The sequence below is a fragment of the Eulemur rufifrons genome, chromosome 1 (assembly GCF_041146395.1).
Source record: "Eulemur rufifrons isolate Redbay chromosome 1, OSU_ERuf_1, whole genome shotgun sequence".
NCBI lineage: Eukaryota > Metazoa > Chordata > Mammalia > Primates > Lemuridae > Eulemur > Eulemur rufifrons.
This window is the reverse complement of record NC_090983.1, coordinates 56,449,723-56,473,232: the sequence shown is the minus strand read 5'-3', so window position 1 is coordinate 56,473,232 and position 23,510 is coordinate 56,449,723. Positions and strand designations below refer to the sequence as shown.

The following is a 23,510-nucleotide window of genomic DNA, read 5'->3' as shown; positions in this document are numbered from 1 at the left end:
AGTGACGTGGTGTCAGCCTAGTTCACAGAAACCTCAAATGCCCAGGCTGAAGCAGGCCCAGGCTGAAGCAGTCCTCCTGCTTCAGCCTCCTGAGTAGCTAGAACTACAGGCACACGCCAGGACACCCGGCTCATTTTTCTATTTTTAGTAGAGATAGGGTCTCACTCTTGCTCAGGCTGGTCTCGAACTCCTGACCTCAAGCGGCCCTCCTGCCGTGGCTTCCCAGAGTGCTAGGATTACAGGCATGAGCCACTGTGCCTGGTCAAAAGTAGGATTATTGAAATAAAAAATCAGAGATACTTTTTATCAATGAATAGGTAAAAGAGAATTAATTTTACTTTCAGAGGTATAGGTTTTAATTTTAATTTGTTATCATAAGTTACATTAGTGGTGAAGGGTTGAGTGGGGAATCACATAAACTTTTGATGGGAAAGGCCTTAGAAATATCTAATATATTTATTTTCCAGTGCAGGAATTCATTTTACAACATTCCTGACCATTGATAAGCCTCCAACACTTCCGATGGTAGGAGCTTACCTAGTTTATGAGGCAACTTACTCCTCTGTTTGATAGCTCTAATAATTAGGAAGTCCTTCTTAATATTGTGTTAAATATTGTGACTTTCACACATTTTTTTCTTATTTTGCCCTCTGGAAAGATTTTTATTTCTATTTGATATCTCTTTAAATATTTACCTTTAGTTATTTAATACTCTGTTGTACATAAGCTTGTTCTTTTCATCTGTCTAGTAAATTCATTCCCCTTTAAAATCTATGTTCTGATTCAGTGCATAATGATGGGACATCTTTTGATAAGCATACTGTGTCTTCATTAAGGCTTTGGGTTTTTTGTTAGCCTTTTAGCAGCTGTCCTACACTGCTGGCAGGAGCCACAGTGGTCAAATGAAATGCCCAAGTTTCCTCTCCCACCAAATTACAGCTGACAATTTAGAGCTCCCTCCCTGTTCTGTACTTTCCAAGTTGAATTAAAGCAAACAGGGCCGGGCGTGGTGGCTCACACCTGTAATCCTAGCACTCTGGGAGGCCGAGGCGGGTGGATCCTTTGAGCTCAGGAGTTTGAGACCAGCCTGAGCAAGAGCGAGACCCCGTCTCTACTAAAAATAGAAAGAAATTATATGGACAGCTAAAAATGTATGTAGAAAAATTAGCCGGGCATGGTGGCGAATGCCTGTAGTCCCAGCTACTCAGGAGGCTGAGGCAGGAAGATTGTTTAAGCCCAGGAGTTTGAGGTTGCTGTGAGCTAGGCTGACGCCACGGCACTCTAGCCCGGGCAACAGAGCAAGACTCTGTATCAAAAAAAAAAAACAAAAAAAAAAACCAAACAATCTTAGATTATAGTAGCTTACATAAATCCTTTAAATTTCATTTTATTGTTCTAATCTTTCAAGATCTCCTTTGGATTTTATTTTTATAACCTGAGATGTTAAAGATTCCCTCTAGCCTTGTGATTCTGTATTAACATTCTCTGGTGTTGTTTTAACCAGCTGTGAATTTATTTGACTTCTTTTTATGGAGCTCAGATTTTTTCATCTGCCTACTAAATTCATCAAAGAAAGAAAGGTTAATTTGGGTTGAGAAACCATCTGTAGATTTAACAGACTGGGGAATCTGATTTTCTTGGACTTTCTTGTCTTTTGTTGTCTTGTTTCTTGTCCAAAAGGATTTGGACCTATGTCTATATTTTGTGCCTGAAACACATGTAGCAATGGTGCCTACTTCCCTGCACAGGGACTAGTTGAGGTCTGGAAATTTTTTTTTTTTTTGAGATAGGGTCTTGCTCTGGTGCCTGGGCTAGGGTGCAGTGGCGTCAGCCTAGCTTACAGCAACCTCAAATTCTGGGCTCAAGCGATCAAGCAAGTAGCAGGGACTACAGGCATGTGCCTGGCTAAATTTTCTATTTTTTTGTAGAGATGGGGTCTTCTTCTTGCTCAGGCTGGTCTCGAACTCCTGACCTCAAGTGATTCTCCTACCTCAGCCTCCCAAAGTGCTAGGATTATAGGTGTGAGCCACCTCACCCAGCCAACTTAGTTTATTTCCTCTGCTCAGTTGGACGTCTTCTCCCAGGGTCCTGTACTGCTTCCTCATGGATCAATGGGAATAACCTCCCCATCATGAATTTGGAGGGATGAGAAATTGTGGTCATGGTAACTGTTTTGTTTTCATCTTCTTTAATGCCTGAAATTCCCACTGTTGGGAATTATTCCTATTTGTTAAAAGTGTTATTCTTTCTCAAAATAAAAATGTGGGACTTTTAATAGATAACACAGTAATCCATTATCTTGAACAAATTGTGACAATTAGTAGTAGTATTGGAAATCAGACTTAAAAACTTCAGTTCATATTCACTGTTGAATAAATAGAAAATAAATATTAACAGAAGATAATAAGATTACCTAAAACTTTTATTACTTAGATATGACTCACTGTAAACATCTGTATTCTAATAGATTTTTATATATAGTATACTTTAATGATTTCATGTTATACATACTCCCTTATAACTTGTTTTTCTCACTAATGATAGTTTTGAACATCGATAACAAGGATTATACTAACAGGTTTTTATTTGTGTTTATCATCAGTACTTAAATGGTTTCATACTGCATATGCTATTTTAAATAGCATGCTTTCTCACTTAAAATAATAGTTTTTGGTATCTGTCTGATCACAGTGAATATAGGACTCTAGCATTGCTTTTCTTCATATGGTGCAGGTATGGTATTAGGTCATTAAATATGAAATGTCCAATTTTGAATCAAAAGTGTAGTTTATTATATCTCAAACAAGAAGCAGTACAGGTAATCAAAGTATGCACCTAAACTATTGACACAGTCTTGCCATCTTAACAGTAGCTTGTTTATGCCAGCAGCAAAGAAGCCTGAAGAGCGAGTGGTGATGAAATTGCAAAAGGCATTTTCCACAGTTTGTTGAGAATTGAATATTTTTCCTTGCAAGAAGTGCTCTAAAGCCTGGAAGAAGTGGTAGTCAGTTGGTGCAAGGTCTGGTGAATACAGTGGATGACAAGAGTTTCTAAGTCCAGCTTCTGTAGTTTGAGCAGCGTTGTTTGTGTGACATGTGGTTGAGCATTGACTTTGGAAGAGGTTTGGCTTGTCTCTATTGACCAATCTCAGCTGCTTAATCTCAAGCATCCTCATCATTTCGTACATTTGGTTGCAGTAGACATCTGCTGTAATCGCTTGACCAGGTTTCATGAAGCTGTAGTGGATAATACCAGTGCTGGACCGCCAAACAGACACCATTAGCTTTTTTTGATGAATATTCAGTTTTTGACTGTGTTTTGGCACTTCATCTTTATCCAGCCATTGTGCCAAATGCTCTCGATTGTCAAAAAGAATCCATTTTTCATCACACGGAACAATACGATATAGAAATGGTTTGCGTTTATGTCGTGACAGCAAAGAAAGGCAAGTTTCGAGACAATTTCTTCTCTGATGCTTGTTTAATTTATGAGGAACCCATCTATCCAGCTTCTTTACCTTGCCGATTTGTTTCAAATGGTCCAGTATTGTTGGAACAGTAACGTCAAACCTTACTGCTAATTCACTGGTAGGTTGAGATGAATTTGCTTCCACTACAGCTTTCAGCTCATCATTATCCATCTTGGTCTCAGGTCACCCACGTGGCTCATTTTCAAGATTAAAATCACCAGAATGGAACTTCTCAAACTTTCGACTTACTGCGTGTTCATTATCCACATCCTTCCCAAATACTTTGTTGATATTTTGAGCTGTCTGCCCAGCATTGGTTCTACAATGGAGCTCATATTCAAAAATAACACAAATTTTTGATTTATCCATGGTTTCACAAAAATTGCTTTTAAAAAAATTCGAAAAATAATCACAAGCCAAAGTATGCATTTGAAAGACAGAGGATGTACCTTCACAATAAAAATAAAACAAGAAGTGTTAAAGTGAAATGTCAGAGATCTCATCTGTCAAATTTAGCACTTAAGAAAATTGGATATTTTGTACTTAATAACCTAATATAATTTATTTACCTAATCCTCTTCTGTGGGAAGCCAGAAACATTTTGTTTTTGTTATTATAAATAACATTGCTGGCGGGGTGCGGTGGCTCACGCCTGTAATCCTAGCACTCTGGGAGGCCGAGGCGGGTGGATCATTTGAGCTCAGGAGTTTGAGACCAGCCTGAGCAAGAGCGAGACCCCGTCTCTACTAAAAATAGAAAGAAATTATATGGACAGCTAAAAATGTATGTAGAAAAATTAGCCGGGCATGGTGGCGCATGCCTGTAGTCCCAGCTACTCAGGAGGCTGAGGCAGAAGGATTGCTTAAGCCCAGGAGTTTGAGGTTGCTGTGAGCTAGGCTCATGCCATGGCACTCTAGCCTAGGCAACAGAGTGAGACTCTGTCTCTAAATAAATAAATAAATAACATTGTGATAAATAGGTATACACATAGTTCCTGTTCACTTGTCTAATTATTTCTTTAGGATAAATTCTTAGAACTAGAATTTCTCTTCCAAAAATAAATATACCTTAAAGACTTTATTGACATGCACATTGGGAAATTAGCATTTAGGAAAATTATTCTGGTATATATTCTCACCATAAATGTACAGAAGTACCCATTTTCCCACCAGTTTATGTGGAGATAATTTCCCTTCCTCTCTGTATTTAAAACCCATGTTAGGCCCAACTCAGTGATCCATGTTTCCAGACTTTTATCTTTGTGCCTTTGCTCATGCTGTCTTTTCTTCTTGGAATGACTTTCCCCTCCTTTACTTCAGTAAGTCTACTTTTCCTTTAGGACTGTAAGGCCGGGAAAATTGTAGAACTTCATATTGCTATGACCATCACTTGATCAAGGATAGTCTTTTCATCGGAAGTTTATGTTTGAAATTATCCTAGTAATCATAACCTGGGACATGTCTTGTTTTCCCATTTGTCTTTTCTTTCAGATCTGGGAGAACGGTTCTTAAGTGGCCTTTAGCTAAAATCTCACACTTCTAAACACTCTGGGCCCTGTCATGTCATTTAACATTTTTGTGTCTGTTTTCTGTCTTTTAAAGCTTCAAAGTTCCTTCTGGTGAATTTTTCCAGGGGCAAAGTGAGAGTGGCAGAGGAGGGGGAGACCGTAGTTTGACTGTTAAGTCCTACTGCCAGGTAGATAGCCTTAGAGGCCTAGCAAAGGTGAAGGTTAACAGGGAGAGCATATTGAAGTGCTCAGTAAATGCTGAATGAGCTAAGTGGTAGCTCTGGAAAACCTCAGAGAATGGCCCCTGAGGACTGATGCTGAACTTGATAGACTCCTGAAGTAAAGGCTGCTATGTTTGCGCCAAGAAAGCTGCACCAGTAATAGGGGTGCAGCATGAAGCTAAGGCTACTTTTCTACTTTGGAGATTTGATGGTCTTTAATTGAGAAAGTATCTGGGAATTTATACTACAGTTCTAACCTGCCACCAACACCATTGTTAGCACAACCGATTATATACCAAAATACTGCTGTACATGTCTTTGTAATACTGGTTGGCTCATATGTGTTTGAAAAATAGGGAAAAGATGTCAGTATAACATGGCAGTTGTTGATTCATATGCAGTATTTCCTGGTTTAGGAGAGCTGGGATAGTGGAGTAGAGTTAATAACCTTTAGCCGAAGATGAAAAAACCCTGAACTCTGCCGTGAAGGCAGCAGGAGCCTTTTAGTGGTATTTTAAGAAAATTAGAAATGAGCATCTGCATCTAGGGCTTCCTCCCCAAGAGGTGCACCCCTAGCTTTCTCAGTTTCACAAGTGGCAGCCTCCTTTTTTTGCTCCTCTTACCTCTGCATTATCTCAGCCAGCTAGCTTTCTCACTGTTGTTGTGCAGTGTTGACATCCTCTGAGACAGCTTTAAACTACTCAAGATGTTTGCCTGGGCATGCAAATTATCTCTCCAGGTACCAATTACTGCTTTTGTTACTTTTCTGGTTACAAACTTGAATAGATTCTGTGTGGTCTGCCCCTTACCCTTTTTTCCTTGTAAGCCTTGTTACTTTAATGTGAGGTTTTTCAGGAATGCATATTCACATGTGAGCAGAAATGCTTGTATTTCCTTCTTGGATTTTTTTCCTGTGCATATTTTAATTTGTTATTATTTTTTAACTCTCAACTCTAGCTTCTAATGTGTTATGCTTATTTTTCAGAATTTGATTTCTTGAACTCATTTTGTCTTAGACACTTCAAAGCCTTTCCTCTTTTAGTCCTCTCCCCTTCTCTCCTGCCTTCCTATGATAATCTCTCCCACTCCCCACGTTAGTGTTTTTGTGCACTTGATGTTGTGTTTACAAGGTTAGGAAAACTTTTATTTGGCATTTTGGGCTGTTTAAGGGTCTTCCATCAGAAGCAAAGATTAAGTTTAAGAGTTCTTGTATTTTAATATACTAGGGATATTTCACTGCATTTTAAAATCAAAATTAGCAGTATTAAAAAGATATTTTATTATAGCAAATACATACAAATACAAAGTAAAATACATTGATTAATAGTATGTAAGCATGCATATATTATATGTTAACATAATTTATAGGCACATTTATATTTATATAAAATGTACACATTTATGAATATGACTATATATAATGCTAATTTTGATTTCCTGCAGGATGATCAGGATGGAAGTCAAGGTCTGGGCAAGAGAAAGAGAGTAAAACTAAGTAGTGGCACCAAAGGTATTTATATTGTTTTCTTTCCTTGAATAAAATACTTCTAAAAAGGTTCAATTAATAATACTTGATGGGCTACCCACATTGACATCACAACTGTTTGAATGGAGAGTTATGTTATTAAATTTATCTAATGATAGAAGAGTGTTGTTAAGGGTTGGTTGTGGGGACTTCCAAAATAAATAAGATCCTTACTATTGGGATTTTGTTCATTGTTTTCATCATAAAATGTCCTTTATCATATTTGAGTCCCCCCAAAAGGAGGTCTTTTCACCGATTATTTGATTTGGATCCAGTATTTTTGGTGTGAAGTTTTAATTTGGTTTATATCCTTTTATAATCTGAGTCATGCAATTTCAAGAGTGAAAAAGGAAAAGCAAGGGAGAGACACAGAAAGGAATGAACTAATAGCACTTAACACATAGTAAGGGCTCAGTAAGGACTCATACATGCTTACTTAGAGGAGGAAGTAGGTATGCCTATGGTGAGGGAATAGATTACTAATAATAATGATTAATATTTATCGAACCTTCTGTATGTGTTTAACACTTCACATGCATTCATTCAATTCTCAAAGTAACTATATGAAGCAGATTTTATCTTTTTACCATTTTATGAATAGAGAAACCGAGCATATTAGAGACCGTAGCTAAGGAGGGGTAGATCTTTAATTCAAATCCCAAAGCCTAAGCTTTTAACCACTGTTTTCTTGACCCTCACTAAAAGCTTTTTTAGAGTTCTTGTGATTAGTGGGCAGCGTGTGCTTTGGATTTTTGTCGTGGATTTCCAAATCTTAACATGGTCTGTTTTCTGGGTTAGTGTAGTGTGTTAGAGAGTCTCCAGAGGTTAAAATATCATTTTGATGAAAAGAAAATTCTTACTTCTGTTGATTTAGTGTATATTGTGGAATATCTAAGACTGCCTGGAAAGGTTGAACATGAAGCCTCATTTTCTACGTCTGTTCTTAGTTACTTATGCTGCTGCATTTAACTCATGGGCTGCTAGCAAAGGTTATGAAATTTTATCTGCATTCCAGGCTGCATACATGCACACAAGTTCTCCTTCTTCCTGGCTCAGCAAAGAACCTATGATGCTTGAAGGAAATTAGAAACACACATGACTAGCTGGCTCTTTAACTTTCAGAGTTGTCTGTGTATTTATTTACCTGAGTCCTTGTGACACATCTGAGTTGGAACAGTTTGTTAGGCACATACTTGTGTTTAAGCTTTAGAGATGCCTAGAAAATATCTGCTATGGTGTAAGAGGCCATTGTTTTCCTTCAGCCTGGTCATACACTGACTGAAGATGCTTTTTATGCAGACTTAAGTTTTATACCTAAATTTTTTTCCCATGTGGATTTGGATTATTCTTCCTTCCTCTAGTGGTAAGAAGTAGTACAGAAATTTAAGACTTGATCAGTTATCATTTTTGGTTTAAGTTTATACATGGTAGAAACAGCTTTTTGAATTAGAACTTCAGGTGTTTTCAAAAGTGACCTCTTTTTTTTTTTTTTTGTTTTGTTTTTGTTTTGTTTTGAGGCAGTCTTTCTCTGTTGCCCAGGCTAGAGTGCAGTGGCGTTAGCCTAGCTCACAGCAACCTCAGACTCCTGGGCTCAGGTGATCCTCTTGCTTCAACCTCCCAAGTAGCTTGGCACTACAGGCTTGAGCCACCATGCCTGGATAATTTTTTCTATTTTTAGTAAAGATAGGGTCTCACTCTTGCTCAGGTTGGTCTCGAACTCCTGAGCTCAAGCCATTTACTCGCCTCAGCCTCCCAGAGTGCTAGGTTTGCAAGCATGAGCCACCACACCCTACCTAAAAGTGACTTGCTTTTGAAGATATCTGAAGTTCAGGGAGTGGTTTAGCTTTTGTAAGAATTTGGTTCAACAGTTGGAAAGTGCGCTGAAAATAACATATGTAATGATAGGCAAGGAGCCAGGCACTATGCTAAACTCATCACTGCTTATTCTCAAAACCTAAATTTTAAGGATGAAGCAACTGAGACTAAGAGAGTTTTAACTGTATGACCAAGATTATTGAGATAGTGAGTGGGGAAGCTTGAACTCTATTGTCTAATTCAAATCTTTGCCTTAGACATGCATTTATGCTGCATAGTGATTCTTCTCCAAAATCTCTTTTTACAATTTGACTTAAGGTAATTTAGACATTGTTAAAACTCATGACCAGATTTAAAGGTAAATAGTTAAACTTAACTAATAGAAACATTCCTAACCATATTTCCCTAATGTTACACATAAAGCATATGACTCGTGTTTTGAACTCTTAGGAGACTGATATCACCTATTTTAAAAATAAAAAGACATTGCTAGTTTTTTTTTTTGTCTGAACATAGAAAAACTGAATTCTACATAACTGCAGCCATTCTCATTTTAGCTGAAGCCACAGTTTTTCTGGGGTATTCAGATTGCTTTATTGATTTAAAACATAGTTAATATGTCTTTTAAATGCTTGACAATTAATAATAATTATGGTGGCCTCAGGCTTTTCATTTGGCTAATGTAAGCTTCCAAAGTCATAACTATGAATTCTAAAATTAATGGTATTAGTTTTGTTCAGCTTTGTAAATACGTTCAGCACTTACCTGTGAGGTTTTTATTTTGGTAGTCTGAAATTTTCAGTCATGTTGTGTTAAGTGAATTGTGAGAATTAAATTAAGTACAGCAATGTGCTGTGGATTGTATTCTAATGTTTAATTGTAATTTTTATATTTCTACTACCTAAGTCTTTAGGCCCTATTCTTACTACTTTTTGGCCTTGAATCTGTCAGTGAGTCCCTTTTAATATATTTTACCTGATTTCTTGCAAGCTTTGCTTATTTCTGTTTTTATTGTCATGCCTTGGGAATGATCTATTTCAGGAGGAAGAGATTTCTGTTTTACAAGTAAAAAATTCTGAGACATGAAAAATAATTACTTAATTTCTAATAAAGATATATATAGTGTAATTGTATTTAGATGTTAACCCCTATTATATGTTGCTTATACTATACCACTGAAGTGGAGTTAGGGAGTTGGGAGATACTTTTGTCTTTCTGTAGTTAAAGTCATAATATCTCCAGAATATATGGGATTTTTTGGTGCCATTTTTTCCGTTAATTATTAATGAAATAACTGGGTTAAAGTTATATCTAATAAGAATTGATTCAAGCCTTAGTAAACTCAGTATGTTTTATAAAAAATCAAGCGAATGATGACATATTGAGCTTAACTGTTTTATACCCATTACCTGAGGAGATACGGTAGGAACATACTATCTAGTAATAGAACAACTGTGAAACTGGGGTAGAGTTAATTGAAAAAACTCTACAAGGTTACTGCAAGACACCTTGAACTGTGATGTAGTTAGGGCTGTACCTGAGTATTTTGACTTGTGTAATAGTGTTTTTTCAAGTCTCTCATCTAAATCAGTGTTGCTGAGCCAGTCCATTCATAGTTGACACTTGCTATATCCTCTTGATGTCCTTGTACAGAGCTGATGATTCAGAGCAATAGCTCAAGATCATTTCCTCTGACAAAGATTAATTGAATTTTCTAGTTAATTTGCAGGAAAAACAATTAGAGAAAGTGAGAGACAGAGCTAAAATATTCAAAATATCTAGTTTATCATATACCTGTTGAGACCTTCTGTTGACTAAGTGTGGCAAGGATGCAGAGCTTTGCAAGAGAAAGACTAGCCATCAAGGAGTGGCACTTGTCCTTAGAAATAGGCTTTCTTGGTAGATAATGCTGTTCTCCTTGGAATACCTTTATCCAAAAGGGACATCCATTTCCCCTTTCCTCTGTGCATGGAGAGGGCATCTTGAACCCAGCAAAAGTAAGCAGATTAAAACACTCTATACTTTTTCTGGTGTATTCTTACCAGAAAAAAGTAGGTAACTTCTATATATTAGAGTAAACAATGTATTAGTAATTTTCTGTAGTGAGGTTAATATCTCATTTATGAAGGCTAATTTTAAAGAAATGGATAAATTATTGAATCCTATAAAGATTTCTGTCCTTTTTTCCCCATAAATTAAAAATTTAGATAATTTTAGACTTTATTCTGTCCTTGAGTATTTATTTTTAGCTTAAAATTATTATTACTGTTAAATTAAGTACCATAAACATTTCTCTTATGAGATAATTTTTTTGAATCTTAGTAGATATTTTAGATAAATGGCTTATGTTTATGGACATATAATTATTTATTTTTTTAGTAACGTCTTTATATTAAAGTATAAGGATTCAATGTTTTGTTACTTATATACTGTGGAAATTATAGAAACTTAGCTTCTTGTTGTTGTCAGTATTATTGTCTTATTGAAAGAATATCCTTAATTTTTAGATACATTCTGGTTTTTGTGGTTGATGGGCTATTAAGTATAATAAGTTTAAATGAGCTGAGCAACTTAAATCATTAGGTGATAAATTTTCATTTTCTTATGCAGATCAGTCCATAATGGATGTTTTAAAGCATAAAAGCTTCCTAGAAGAACTATTGTTTTGGACTATAAAGTATGAATTCCCCCAGAAGATGGTAACTTTCTTACTCAACATGCTTCCAGATCAAGAATATAAGGTGTCTATATTTTTCCTATGTTTTTTCCTTGCTTTCTGAACTTTGCTTTCTTTTCTTTGCCTCTTCATTACTAAATTTTTTTTGATATATTTCTCAGCTGAACATTGATGTAACATGATGAATAAGCATGTGCTGCTTGTCTTGCTAATAGAGTCTGCATAAAAAGCACAGTGTATTAACGGTGTGGCAAAGCAGCATTACTCAGCAGAATACCCAAGGAAATTCTACATGGAACTTGGTCTGAAGGAACGCTAGGGGCAAACATTAAAAACACAATTGCTGGGGGCGGGGTAGGGAAAAACAAGCCACAATTGCAGACATCAATAATGTAGTTACAAATCGTTCTAAGTCCTCTGAAGGTGAAGAAGGTGCTATGAGAATGTTTAATGGGGGCAACTGAATTTATTTATTTGCTTTTTAAAACTTCATTTGAACATAACTATGCTTATAGAAATACACTTATATTGGTTAATAGAATGCAATATAAGTTTAACTTAGCCTACACAATTAGGACCAAAAACTTGGTATGTGGTTTAAAATTAAAAAACAGAATTTACAATCTGGTGTATTTATTTTTTTAGAGACTGAGTCTCATTCTGTTATCCAGATTGGAGTACGGTGGCACAATTGTAGCTTACTGCAGCCTCAAACTCCTGAGCTCAAGTGATCTTCCTGCCTCAGCCTCTCGAGTAGCTGGGATTATAGGTGCACAGCACCATACCTGGCTTATTTCTTAATTTTTTGTAGAGACAGGGTCTTTCTGTGTTGCCCAGGCTGGTCTTCAACTCCTGGCCTCAAGCGATCCTCATGCCTTGGCCTCCCAAAGTACTGGGAGCATGAGCCACTTTGCCTGGTCTGGTTTATTTTTGTCTACAAATGTATAAAAGATCCTCTATCAAATGCTGCTAAAGAAGGCAGCAAGAACCTTGAGAAATTTACCTTTGGTTTGCCTCAGAAAAATAACAGGTATTGTACTGTATAAGTTTATAAAATTGGTCCAACAAAACATTGTAATGTTTCAATGCCAGTTTACAAAGTACAGTAACTAATGGATGTGGAAGGGGGTGGGAGGGAGCCTATGTATATGTGTTGAACTGTAAAAGCTATCTGATTTAGTTGATATTGCATGTAGATTGTAAATCTACATAAAGCAAGATTCAGATAATTTCTTCAATCTGAATTGACACTATTAGCTCCCTTCCTCTGCTGATATCAACAAGGAAACAGCACACTAGCTGTAAGTTTTTCTGATTTAAGCATGAAAGAAGATTTTCTTCAGTTTTTCAGTCTAGAAGTGACAGTATACTACAGGCAAGGTATTCCTTAATCCATTATCAACATTCGTGGGGTGACATGCAGTGAAGTTTTAATTTGTATCCCCACTCATACGCAAAATAGTCTCAAGTTAATGACCACATCCTTTAGAAGTGACTGTTAAAAATAAGATGGCTCTTCTTGGAAGATGAGAGCAAAACATCCAGCCATAGTTATAAGAAGCCTTATCAAAAGAAATACAGTGAGTTGTATTTTGTGAGTTGTAATATTGTGAGTTACACCCCAATAAAAAAAGAATATCCCCAAAATAAGTAGTTCTGAAAAAAAAAAAAGAGAGAAATATATAACTTAAAATATATTGAAAACCAATATGAGTATAGGTTCAAAAGATAGCAACTGAATTTAGATTATGGGGTTAGGCATGTGAAAAACATGGGGTAATTGCTGGCCATAATGGTTAAAGAACAGTTATTAACTCATGTACAAATGTAGGTAGGTGAGGTTTCTAGTCCCAGAGGATCTGAATCCATCTGCTACCATAATCATATAGTTATGGTAAAGTGACACAGCTGTGTATGAAAAGAAAATAAACCATGCTGTAATTCTTATGGTGTAGGTTAGGGATGGCACTTTAATAGTGCCATTGTTTAGTGTGTCTTTATACCTGCTAAAAAAGCAACAGAGGAAGTGTACATGTTACATGGAAAGGAAATAGGAGTAAATGTGAGTAATACTGCAAAGCATTTAGTCAGATTAGTGGTCAGCGTTCAGATCAAATAGGAGAAGGAAGGTATTTGTTTTGAAGTAATCACATTAACTCACTTGTTTAGTTATGTTAAATTCTCTGTGATGGTTTGTAGCTGAGACTTTAGATTTTATTGTTAAAGTAGGTGGTATAGAACTTTGATCTTAGTAAATTGATACATTTGTGAGCCAAGTGTAATTGTGTATTCTTAAACCACAGTAATTGTAATTGCTTTAAATCTTTAATAATTTAAAATGCCTATTAAAATTTTTTAACTGTCAAAGTATAATATTTTGCTAATGTTCCAAAAAGGGAAAGACTACCCTCATCATTGAGAATTTTTCAGTTACTTTGGATGTTATCACAACTAGAAATAGCTTTAAAATGTTAATATATTGAAAAATGTCTTAAATTCAAAGTTAAACTAATGTGTGCTTTTCCTTCTATTTAAAAATTTCTACAGGTTGCTTTTACAAAAACTTTTGTTCAGCATTATGCTTTCATTATGAAAACACTGAAGAAAAGTCATGAATCAGATACAATGTCTAACAGAATTGTACATATTAGCGTTCAGTTGTTCAGCAATGAGGAGCTAGCCAGACAGGTAACCGAAGAATGTCAGCTGCTGGATATTATGGTCACTGTGCTATTATACATGATGGAAAGTTGCCTTATTAAAAGTGAGCTACAAGGTAACTCAGAATTATATTCACTAGTTCTACTATTAGTATACTTTTTATATATAACAAGCCTTAAAAACACTGTATGCTTAAAAACACTTTGAAAAACTATAAAATAATATATATTTGTTAAACAAATCTTTGAAAATGTCCAGTAAAGTTTAGAGTAAAAGTTAAAACCACTTATAGTTTCGTCATTCAGAAATAACTCTTAATAATTTGCTATATTTGCCATCTTTTTGTGTGATATGACTATATTTATAGATATAAATACATACTTTAAAAAAATGTTACCATACTATATATGTCAAAAACATATATTTTAATAATTGCAGGTATTATTATATGACTGTACCACAATTTAGCCATTTCCTTATTGGACATGTTCTTATTTTCTTACCATAAATTTGTTGCCATCAGCCTTAGAAATTTTTATGTGCATATACTTTTATAATTTAAAAATTGGAATAAATCTTGCCTTTTCTATGTTCCCTTAGTGACAACTTTAATTTTTTTCTTTTGTGCCCACTATATGGTTGATACTACTCAACCTGACAATATTTCTATGCCTGTTCCTATTTTCGTTTTCTCTGTGGTTTTTCATCTTAACTTTACCTCACTTAAATAATTTATATTATTTGAATATTTGCTGTGTACCAGGCACTTGTTAAATACTGTTTGTATGTTGTCTCAATTAAGCTTCTGAACAACTCTTCTGAGATTGGCATTATTATCATCCTGGCTTTAAAGATAGGATGTTGAGGCTTAAGAAAGTTAAGTCATTTGCTGTTAATTATACTGCTAGTAAATGACAGACCGAAGGAGGATCTCATGTCTCCTGATGTCAGAACCCTTGTTCTTAACCATTATACAGCCAGGCCCACATTGATAGGACTGTGTCTTCACTTGTTGGCACCTGGAGCTAAACTTCAAAAATAAAAAAAATGCCTCAAATTAGATTTTAGAATCTTTCCATTCTCTGAGGAGGAGAGATCTTGTAGTTGAGCCTTGCCTTGTTCTACTGTTCCCCCCTTGTGCATATCAGTTCCTATTTTCTCATTACACTGATAGTTTGTTCTTGTATGTGACACTATATCTCAAAAATTGATACATGGTCAGTGCAGGGCGTAATTCCTTATATATAATAATAGCTAGCCAATTATGATAGCTACCGTCTTTTGAGCACTCACTATACACCAGGCTCTTTTCTCAGCACTTTATATTGCATTTAGCCATCAATAATTATTTGAAGTAGATATTGTTGTCTCCATTTTATAGATGAAGCAACTGTGGCTTCGGGAGTCGAAGTCAATGATCTGTGATATTACGCCCTAAGTAATGATGCTGGGCATCTAACCTAAAAGCCTATATATACCCTTTCTTACCCATTATGTGACTCTGCCTTCCCATTGTAGGAATAGGGGGAGCATAAGACATTATTTACATTAAGCAATATACCTCTTTACCTTTTTACAGGAAAATTTAAAAGTTGCTTTGTGTTACAGTTTTTCTAACTTCATGTAACATGACCTTTTTTTCTTAGAGGTTTAGCTACTTATATTGCTTTTCCTTTTTTCCTCTTTGAAATAGTATCTATTGTCATTCAGCTGTGTCAATGATATTCTTATATAGAATTATATTAAGAAAGGCTTTTCACAAAAATAAGTGTTTTTATCTATAAACTAGAAAACCTAAAATTTAGATGTATCTATTCTTTTGAAAAGAATCTAGTCTATTTTCTTGACTAAGTGATTTAGCTGGGCTTATTTATTATATATGGTTTGCATTTGGTCTTTAAGGAAGAATTTTGGGGAATAGATGCATGTAAGTCTGCCTTTCATTTATTTTTTTATAGCCAGCTTTCCTGAGAGAGTTTTTATATTTATTTCCCTACCTTCCAGTCACTCATGAGCCTACTTCAATCCAGTGTCCTCTCCTTCATTCTATTGAAATTGCTCTTTACAAAATTGTCCATGATTCAAGTGGCATGTCCTACTTCTCCCAGAACGGTCATAAGTTATGCTGTTGTTCTGACATAGTTGTTAATACAGTCCCTTTTAGTCTCAAAAACATCCCAGTTTATATGATAAATTATATGGTCCCACCTTCGTAAACTACATGATAAGGACCAGTGGTCACATTTTAGACTTTATCTTTCTTGATTTTTAGTAGCATTTCACACTGTTGATTCTCTGCTCTTTCTGTGGCCCAATACTCTTCTCTACTTGTTCTATCAGCGTTGGTGTTTCTTAGAGTCTTGGTGTCTCTGCTTTTCCTACTTTTCCTAAAAACATATTACATGGTCTCAGTTGCTTTTTACATATACTTCCGTTATGCAGTTAGTCAGTTCTAGACATTTTTACATAAATTGAATTTTCTAGAAGCTGAATATCTATAGATAGCATTATAAATGTATTTTTTTCTGGCAGTAAATTACATTATCTACAGCCAATGTCTAAAACTATCTTTAGCAGCCTTCAAACTTTGCCATAGCTTTTTCTTTCCTTTTTTAATAGTAGCACAATATTTCATGATATATATTTACTGTTTTTCTAAAAGTATCCCAACGTTTTCAATGTTTTTACATTAAGACATTAAAACAAGCTTTAAATATATTGAACTACCTGTACCTAGCCACAAATATTACAACTTTCTTTTTATTTTTTTAATAGCCTTTTTCTAGCCTTGGTTTAAATTGTCATTAGATAATATTTTAAACTTTTATCTATACTGTTAGTAAATACAGGAGCTAATACAATGAGAATTCACATGGCTACAACAATAGCTAAAGAATAAAAGGAAAAAGCTTCCACATACATGGTCCCTACCTTTTACTTTGTTATGTTCATTTCTACACCATATTGCTTTGTGTTTCCAAACATCTCATAATTTTACATGCCCTTGAAATTTTAGAATTTGTCTTAGGAAACAGTCTGTGTAAAATGGAATTTAAAACCATGTGTTGCATAACCATAGGAATGTCTGTAGATGCTAATAATCCCAGATTGCTCTTTCGCCGTGTTTATCAAACTACTTCTTGAGCTCTATTCTTTGGATATCTGTTAGCACTTCAAACACACAATGTCCACAGCAAAAACTCATTATCTGTCAAGCTGGCTTCTTTTCCATTATCCTGTGTGTGTGTGTGTGTGTGTGCGTGTGTATGAGCACTTAAGCGTGTGTTTTGATACCACTGTCTAACCAACTGTTGCCCAACCTAAAAACCTGGGAGTCATCTTTGACTTTTTTTTATTCCTTGAAGATATAGCAAACATCACCACTCTGTCATTTAAACCTAAATATCTTTACATAGCCACTTCTCTTCATGTCTACATCTTCATGCCATCTTCATAGTTTAGCCAAGCTGTATCTCTACTTATCACCACCCTCCTTCAGTCACTCTTCACACTACACATCTGATCATGTTCCTTCTCTCAAAACCTCCCCAGTGGCTTCCATTCTCTTCATGGGAACCCTAAACTCCTGAAGTTGTTTTATAAGGTCCTCTAGCTTCGTTTGTACCACTGATCCCCTTCATTTTTTGTCTAAGTGATTCAACTTTTTCTTACTGCTTCCTGTTACCTAGAATACCATTTGCTCCCCATCCCTAGTTTATCTGGCTAATCCTAATTCCTACTTTATTTTACAGGTTTTACTTTAAACATCACTTCCTCAGGAGAATCTTTTCTTGAATTGTAGGCTAGCTTTATTTGTTCTTATGACTCCCTGTACTTTTCGTATCGCAGCCCTTATCACACTCTATCTTATATATTAATCTCAGTAGAGAGAGACCATGTAAATCTTGATTTATTTGCTACTTTATTCTCAGAGATTAGTTGAATATCTGACCCTCAGTAGGTGCTCAATAAATATTGGTTGAATGAATTCCATTTAACACTGAATCATTGCTCTTTATATCTGTAGTAGGAAAGTACCAGTTTGGGTAAAAATAAAAGTTCTAATCATTTTATTTCATTAAAGATTCCAAGGCATTTTTCACAAGAACAGTAGTATTTAAAGCAGTGTCAGGAAAATAGTGATTTTGAATAATTATATTCTGCTTGTTCATCCTCTGGTTTCAATAAAATAGAACAATGACTCTCAATTTTTAATAAAAAAAGAATCCGAACATCCCTCAGCACTGTCCCATCAATATCAATGACTTACTAGCTCACAGTGGCAGTAGTTGTCAGTCATGGGGTACTTTTCAGAATCTCAGATGTGGGTAATGTGTAAAAGGTCCCCTCACCCTTACTCCCTCATTGAGTTATGCCCTCTCTCATCCATTGAGATACTTGTTAAACTTAAGAGTTGTGTAAAATAATTCAGTGGACTGCAACCTAAGTTTGATGTGTGGAAATTAAGTGGAGGCCCTCCTCACTGATGAGTTTGACAGGTAGGCAGTTAATTGAACAAGTTGGTTAAAGTGAGGAATTATTAAAAAATGATACGTATATACCTTAAACATTGTGTTCTAAACATTGTGTGTTCATTCTCCAATCTTTTAATTTTGGGTAAAGCACTTTCAGGATATGGTTTCTTTGGAGTTTTCTTTTATCCTTCTTATATATACTATATCTATAAAACATCTGTGAATTCTAATTTTAGTCTCTTTAAAGTAGAGATAGATTATAAAGATCTTTGTGAAGCAATCTGAGTGTAAAATACTTCTAGGCTTTTGTGATTTTTCTGCCCGCAAGTTTTTTAACTGATTGCCTTGCCACTTTTTTTTTTTTTTTTAATAGATGAGTTCTTGCTCTGTTCCCCAGGCTGGAGTGCAGTAGTACAATCATAGCTCACTGCAGCCTTGAATTCCTGGGCTTAAGCCATCCTCCTGGCACTTATTTTTACTGTCTTTCAAAAGCATATGATCCAGTTTCTGTAATATGTCTCTTTATGCATTCGTATTTCCTTAGTTCATGTACTTTTGATTTCAATTTTATAATTATGATAAAAAGAACAATTAGCATGAGCAAAAACAAAAACTGACTCTGAGTAACCATATACCTCAGCTTGTGTGCTAGGCAATAGGCTACTAGTCTTGAACATTCCATGTGTTATGGGTAATAGTATGTTTTACAGTGGAAATGGAGGGCTTCTTAGTGCAGTGAATCAGTTAAGTTGGAATAGGTTAAGATAGCTAATGCACATATGCTAATAATTTTTGATGATAAAGATTTTGTGTAAGCCTAATTTTTTCCCCAGCAATGTATTTAAGCTTTGAGGATTTTTTTTAAGGCTTAAGAAGTTTATGTGTATTTTTTCTTCTTTTTTCTTTGAAATAGTGTTTGCTAAAAATTGTATTTACATATTCTTTGAATAGAAGAAAGCAAACATATATTGCTGGAAATCGTACAGATTTGATTGATCAAATGGAATGAATCTAGGGATAAAAATGTTTTGATGATTGGAACTGAAAATATTGCATTATGTTATTAGAATCAAAATAAGGTTTTATAAACATAGCTAGCTCAATATCATGTAGTATATTAGACTTGTAATAATTACTATGATAATGTGCTAATATGCTAAGTGCTTCCTGTTAAAGCCCCATTTAATTTCTTTAAGATACATGTTTTTATTTTCCATCTTATGGATGAAGAAATTGATTCAGAGAGTCTAAATTACATGCCTAAAGCCTTATGGATATTAAATGGTAGGCTGGGGTTTGAATTTAAGTATCTCCTGATTCTAAAGTGTACAATATTCTGTGTCATTGGTTAAGTTTTTTTTTAAACTTATTTATTCAATTTTGGGCTTTGTGTGTCTTTTTTAGATGAAGAAAATAGTTTACATGTGGTAGTAAACTGTGGAGAAGCATTACTGAAGAATAACACTTACTGGCCTCTTGTTAGTGATTTTATTAATATTCTTTCTCATCAAAGTGTGGCTAAGAGATTTTTGGAGGATCATGGTTTGTTAGTTACCTGGATGAACTTTGTATCTTTCTTTCAAGGTATGAATTTTACCCTTTCTTATAATTTTTTTTTGTTGACAAAAATGCCTAAACTATTAAATACTAATTAAAATATAATAGCACATCATTCAGGCTATACATGAAATGTCTCATTATTTTAATTAATTGTTATTTGTAAGTACTTTAATAAATTGTTCATGAAAATATTGGAGAGTTCGGAAAAATGTCAAATTATTCAAAAGGAAACAGGAGTGTAATTTTTTAATCACTTTAAACCATTAATCTAGAAATGTGAAATGTATTCTCCATGAAAGATTTATAACACTTTATAAAAATTTCAGCTAACATCAATTAAAATTGTTTTGGCTTTCTTATTTAAAGATATTCAATTTGTTATGTACGAGACAATGCACAAAGTGTTTCTAGTTTATAAAAAATTTTAAACGGTCACTACTTATTTCTATATTAAGTCATTTATGCCATTTATGTGCATAAAAAGTGTTTGAGACTGGGAAATGTTTTGCTTCATTTTTAATCTGAATGCTTGCTTCCATTTGACAAGGTTTATATCTGCTTTAATTTTTGCAAGGTATGAACTTAAATAAGCGAGAATTAAATGAACATGTGGAGTTTGAGTCTCAGACTTACTATGCTGCCTTTGCTGCTGAACTTGAGGCCTGTGCACAGCCTATGTGGGGGCTCTTATCACATTGTAAAGTTAGGGTATGTTGGAAATATTTTTGTTAATTTCTATATTTACTTTTAAAATAATTATTTAAGAAAAAGATTTGTGAAAACATTATTTTGTATATAACATACAGTGTTTAATTCTGTTTCAAATTGAATTCAACTTTCTGAAAACTGACCAGAGACAGTAATTTTTATTCTTAGGCAGATTGGAATTACTTTATATTAGCAGATCTTCCCAACCTGCCCCTATTGTGAATAGTCTTTGGAACTATTATAAGTTCCAAAAAACTAATAAGTCTCCACATTCATCTTTAATTATTTAATTTATCCATTATCAGTTGCTTAATGCTTCTTATCTTTCAAAGGGTAGGATAGTGCTCAGCAAAATTTACACATTTAAGATTCTAAGCACAAAATCTGTATAAATTTCACAAAACTTCTGGTTGTTATGTATTATATGATATTATAATGTAAACATTGGTTTGATGGGTATCCAGAAACGTTGGACAGTCCAGAAAAATGGAATCCCCTGACCATATTAAACTAAGGACTTGACTAAGATTTTGATATATGAACCCTAAGAAGTCCAACCTGTTAGTGTGTAGCAGTAAGCATGCTGGAACAAGATTTTATCATGGAAATATTTTGAAGCCCTGGGTTCTAGTGTTGGCTTTGCCTCTTTCTACTTGTGTGACTTGGTCAACTCACTTAAAACTATTTGAACTTCTTAGTCTCTTATTCTTAAAAAAAAAAAAAAAAAAAAAGGGAAATGGGACAGCAAAGCCTGCTCTTCCTCATAGGTTATTATGGGTCTGTCTTCTCCTACCTTTAAATGTATATGTTTCTGCAAGCAGATTTATATTTTCTCCCATGAGTTCAGCTGTTCTCTAAATGCAGATGACTCACAACTTTGTTACAGTCTTAACAGGTTCAAATTTCTAACAGATCTGTTTATTTATGTAGATCTCTTTTTGGTATATGAATTTTTTCTTCTTCTAAATGCTATTGTAAGCCAAGATATTCACAGGCTACTTAGAGTACTCATGTGTTCTGCCCTCCTATTTTACTGTGTAAAATATACATAATGTAAAATTTGCCACTTTAACAATTTTTAGGTGTACAATGCAATGACTTAAGTACATTCACAATGTTGTACAACCATCTCTACTATCCCTTTCCAGTACCTTTTTATCAGCCTCAAAGAAACTCTGTACCCATTAAACAATAATATTAGGGAATTTATAATATTTTGGGAGTCTCTTGAAATGGAACTTGATTTAAATCTACTTAAAATCTATTTCAACTTTCGTTTGTTTTTAGAAATATATAAAAGGAAGTATGTTGTGTTATTGTCTTCTTTAATTTTCATATTTGTAACTGGTTGTTTATGAACGAGTGATTTTTTGAAATGGTAAATACAGTGGTTATCTTGAAATCATTTTACCATTATATATACAATACATTTAATTATTATTATGTATTATAAGTAATTCGATGTTGAAAATATGCATGTTTATATACTATAAAATTTACAGAATTTATTATTTTAGGAAACTCAAGAATATACCCGAAATGTTGTTAGATATTGCCTTGAAGCACTTCAAGACTGGTTTGATGCTATTAACTTTGTAGATGAGGTATGTATATTTTTGATATATGGAAACACATTTAAGAAAAGTTTTAGATCCCATTTAATGTTAAAAATAATGAAAGTCTTTTTGTGACTAGAGAAAGATGTCAGAATGAACATAATATTATTAGGCTTTAAAAAAAGAAAAGTGGAAAGGGGAGACCTGTTCTTTGGACATTTAGGAGATTCTAGAGTACATAAATATGTCTACTATTTTCTAGAGAAGAGTGGCATAATTTCTTTTTTTGTTATTGTGTACATCTCATTATTTCTCGGGAGTGAAAATTAGTTTCAGTTGAATATGTATAAGTGACAATGCAAACGTGAGTAGGATGGGGAATCCCTCAATTAATGGAAAGGGTATCACAACTTCGTTAATTGGACATTATTTTCTTTTTCAGAATATATAGGAAAAGATGGGCTTGAACAAAGGTGATTGTTATTAATAATGGACTTAAGAGTTGGCACAGGACTTGCTAGGTATGAATTGGACAAGTGGTTGCTTTTATTAGTCAGCCAAGTTTACCATCAGAAGCTCCTCCTATTCCTCTTATGAAGGAGGGTCAGAGTACGCTATATGCAGAAGGAAGACCATGATTTAAACAACTTGACCCCACCCCTTCATCTTCTGAACCCTGAGCATATAGAACTCTTACTCTATGTGTGTGTCTGTGTGTAGGGGAGGCAAATTTTAACTCTTGCCTTTTCTCTTGTTTTTTTAAATTTTGTCACAATCACAAATTTATTGAAAAGTTGAGTGTATAAAGAACTTTCTTTTCCTTGAATGATTTGAGAATTAAGTTGTTGCTCCATTACCCTCATATACTTCAGTGTGTATTTCCTAAAAACGAGGACATTCTCTTCTAAATATAACTATAAAAATCATTAATATTACCATCTAATCTTTAGAACTCATTTATGTTTTGCCAGTCATCCAATCATATCCTTTACAGAAAAAGGATCTGGTTCAGAACCACATGTTGCATTTTGTTATCATGTCTTTAGTTTCCTTCTGGAACAATTTCTCAGTCTTACTCTGCTATTTAGAACAGGGACATTTTGAAGAGTACAGATTAGTTATTTTATAGAATTTCCCTCAATTTGGATTTTTCTCATGATTTGGTTCAGATTATGTATCTTTTTCAGGAATATTACAGAAGTGATGTTGTAGTCTTTTCATTGCAGCCTATCTGGTGGTTTGTGATTTGTGTTTATTATTAATGATGTTCCTTTTGATCACTTGATTAGGGTGGTGCTTGCTAGACTTTTTCACCATAAAGTTACCCTTTTTCTCA

At 34.4% G+C, this 23,510-nt stretch overlaps 1 protein-coding gene across 1 annotated transcript in view; it reads left to right on the top strand.

Moving 5' to 3' along the window:
• Positions 1-23,510, top strand: part of UBR3 (ubiquitin protein ligase E3 component n-recognin 3) — a 182,101-nt gene that overhangs the window by 49,156 nt on the left and 109,435 nt on the right. The window contains exons 6-11 of the mRNA XM_069494206.1: positions 6,641-6,707; positions 11,148-11,278; positions 13,762-13,990; positions 19,755-19,934; positions 20,485-20,618; positions 22,136-22,222. Coding sequence (XP_069350307.1) covers positions 6,641-6,707; positions 11,148-11,278; positions 13,762-13,990; positions 19,755-19,934; positions 20,485-20,618; positions 22,136-22,222 — 828 coding nt within the window. The remainder of the gene's footprint in view (positions 1-6,640; positions 6,708-11,147; positions 11,279-13,761; positions 13,991-19,754; positions 19,935-20,484; positions 20,619-22,135; positions 22,223-23,510) is intronic.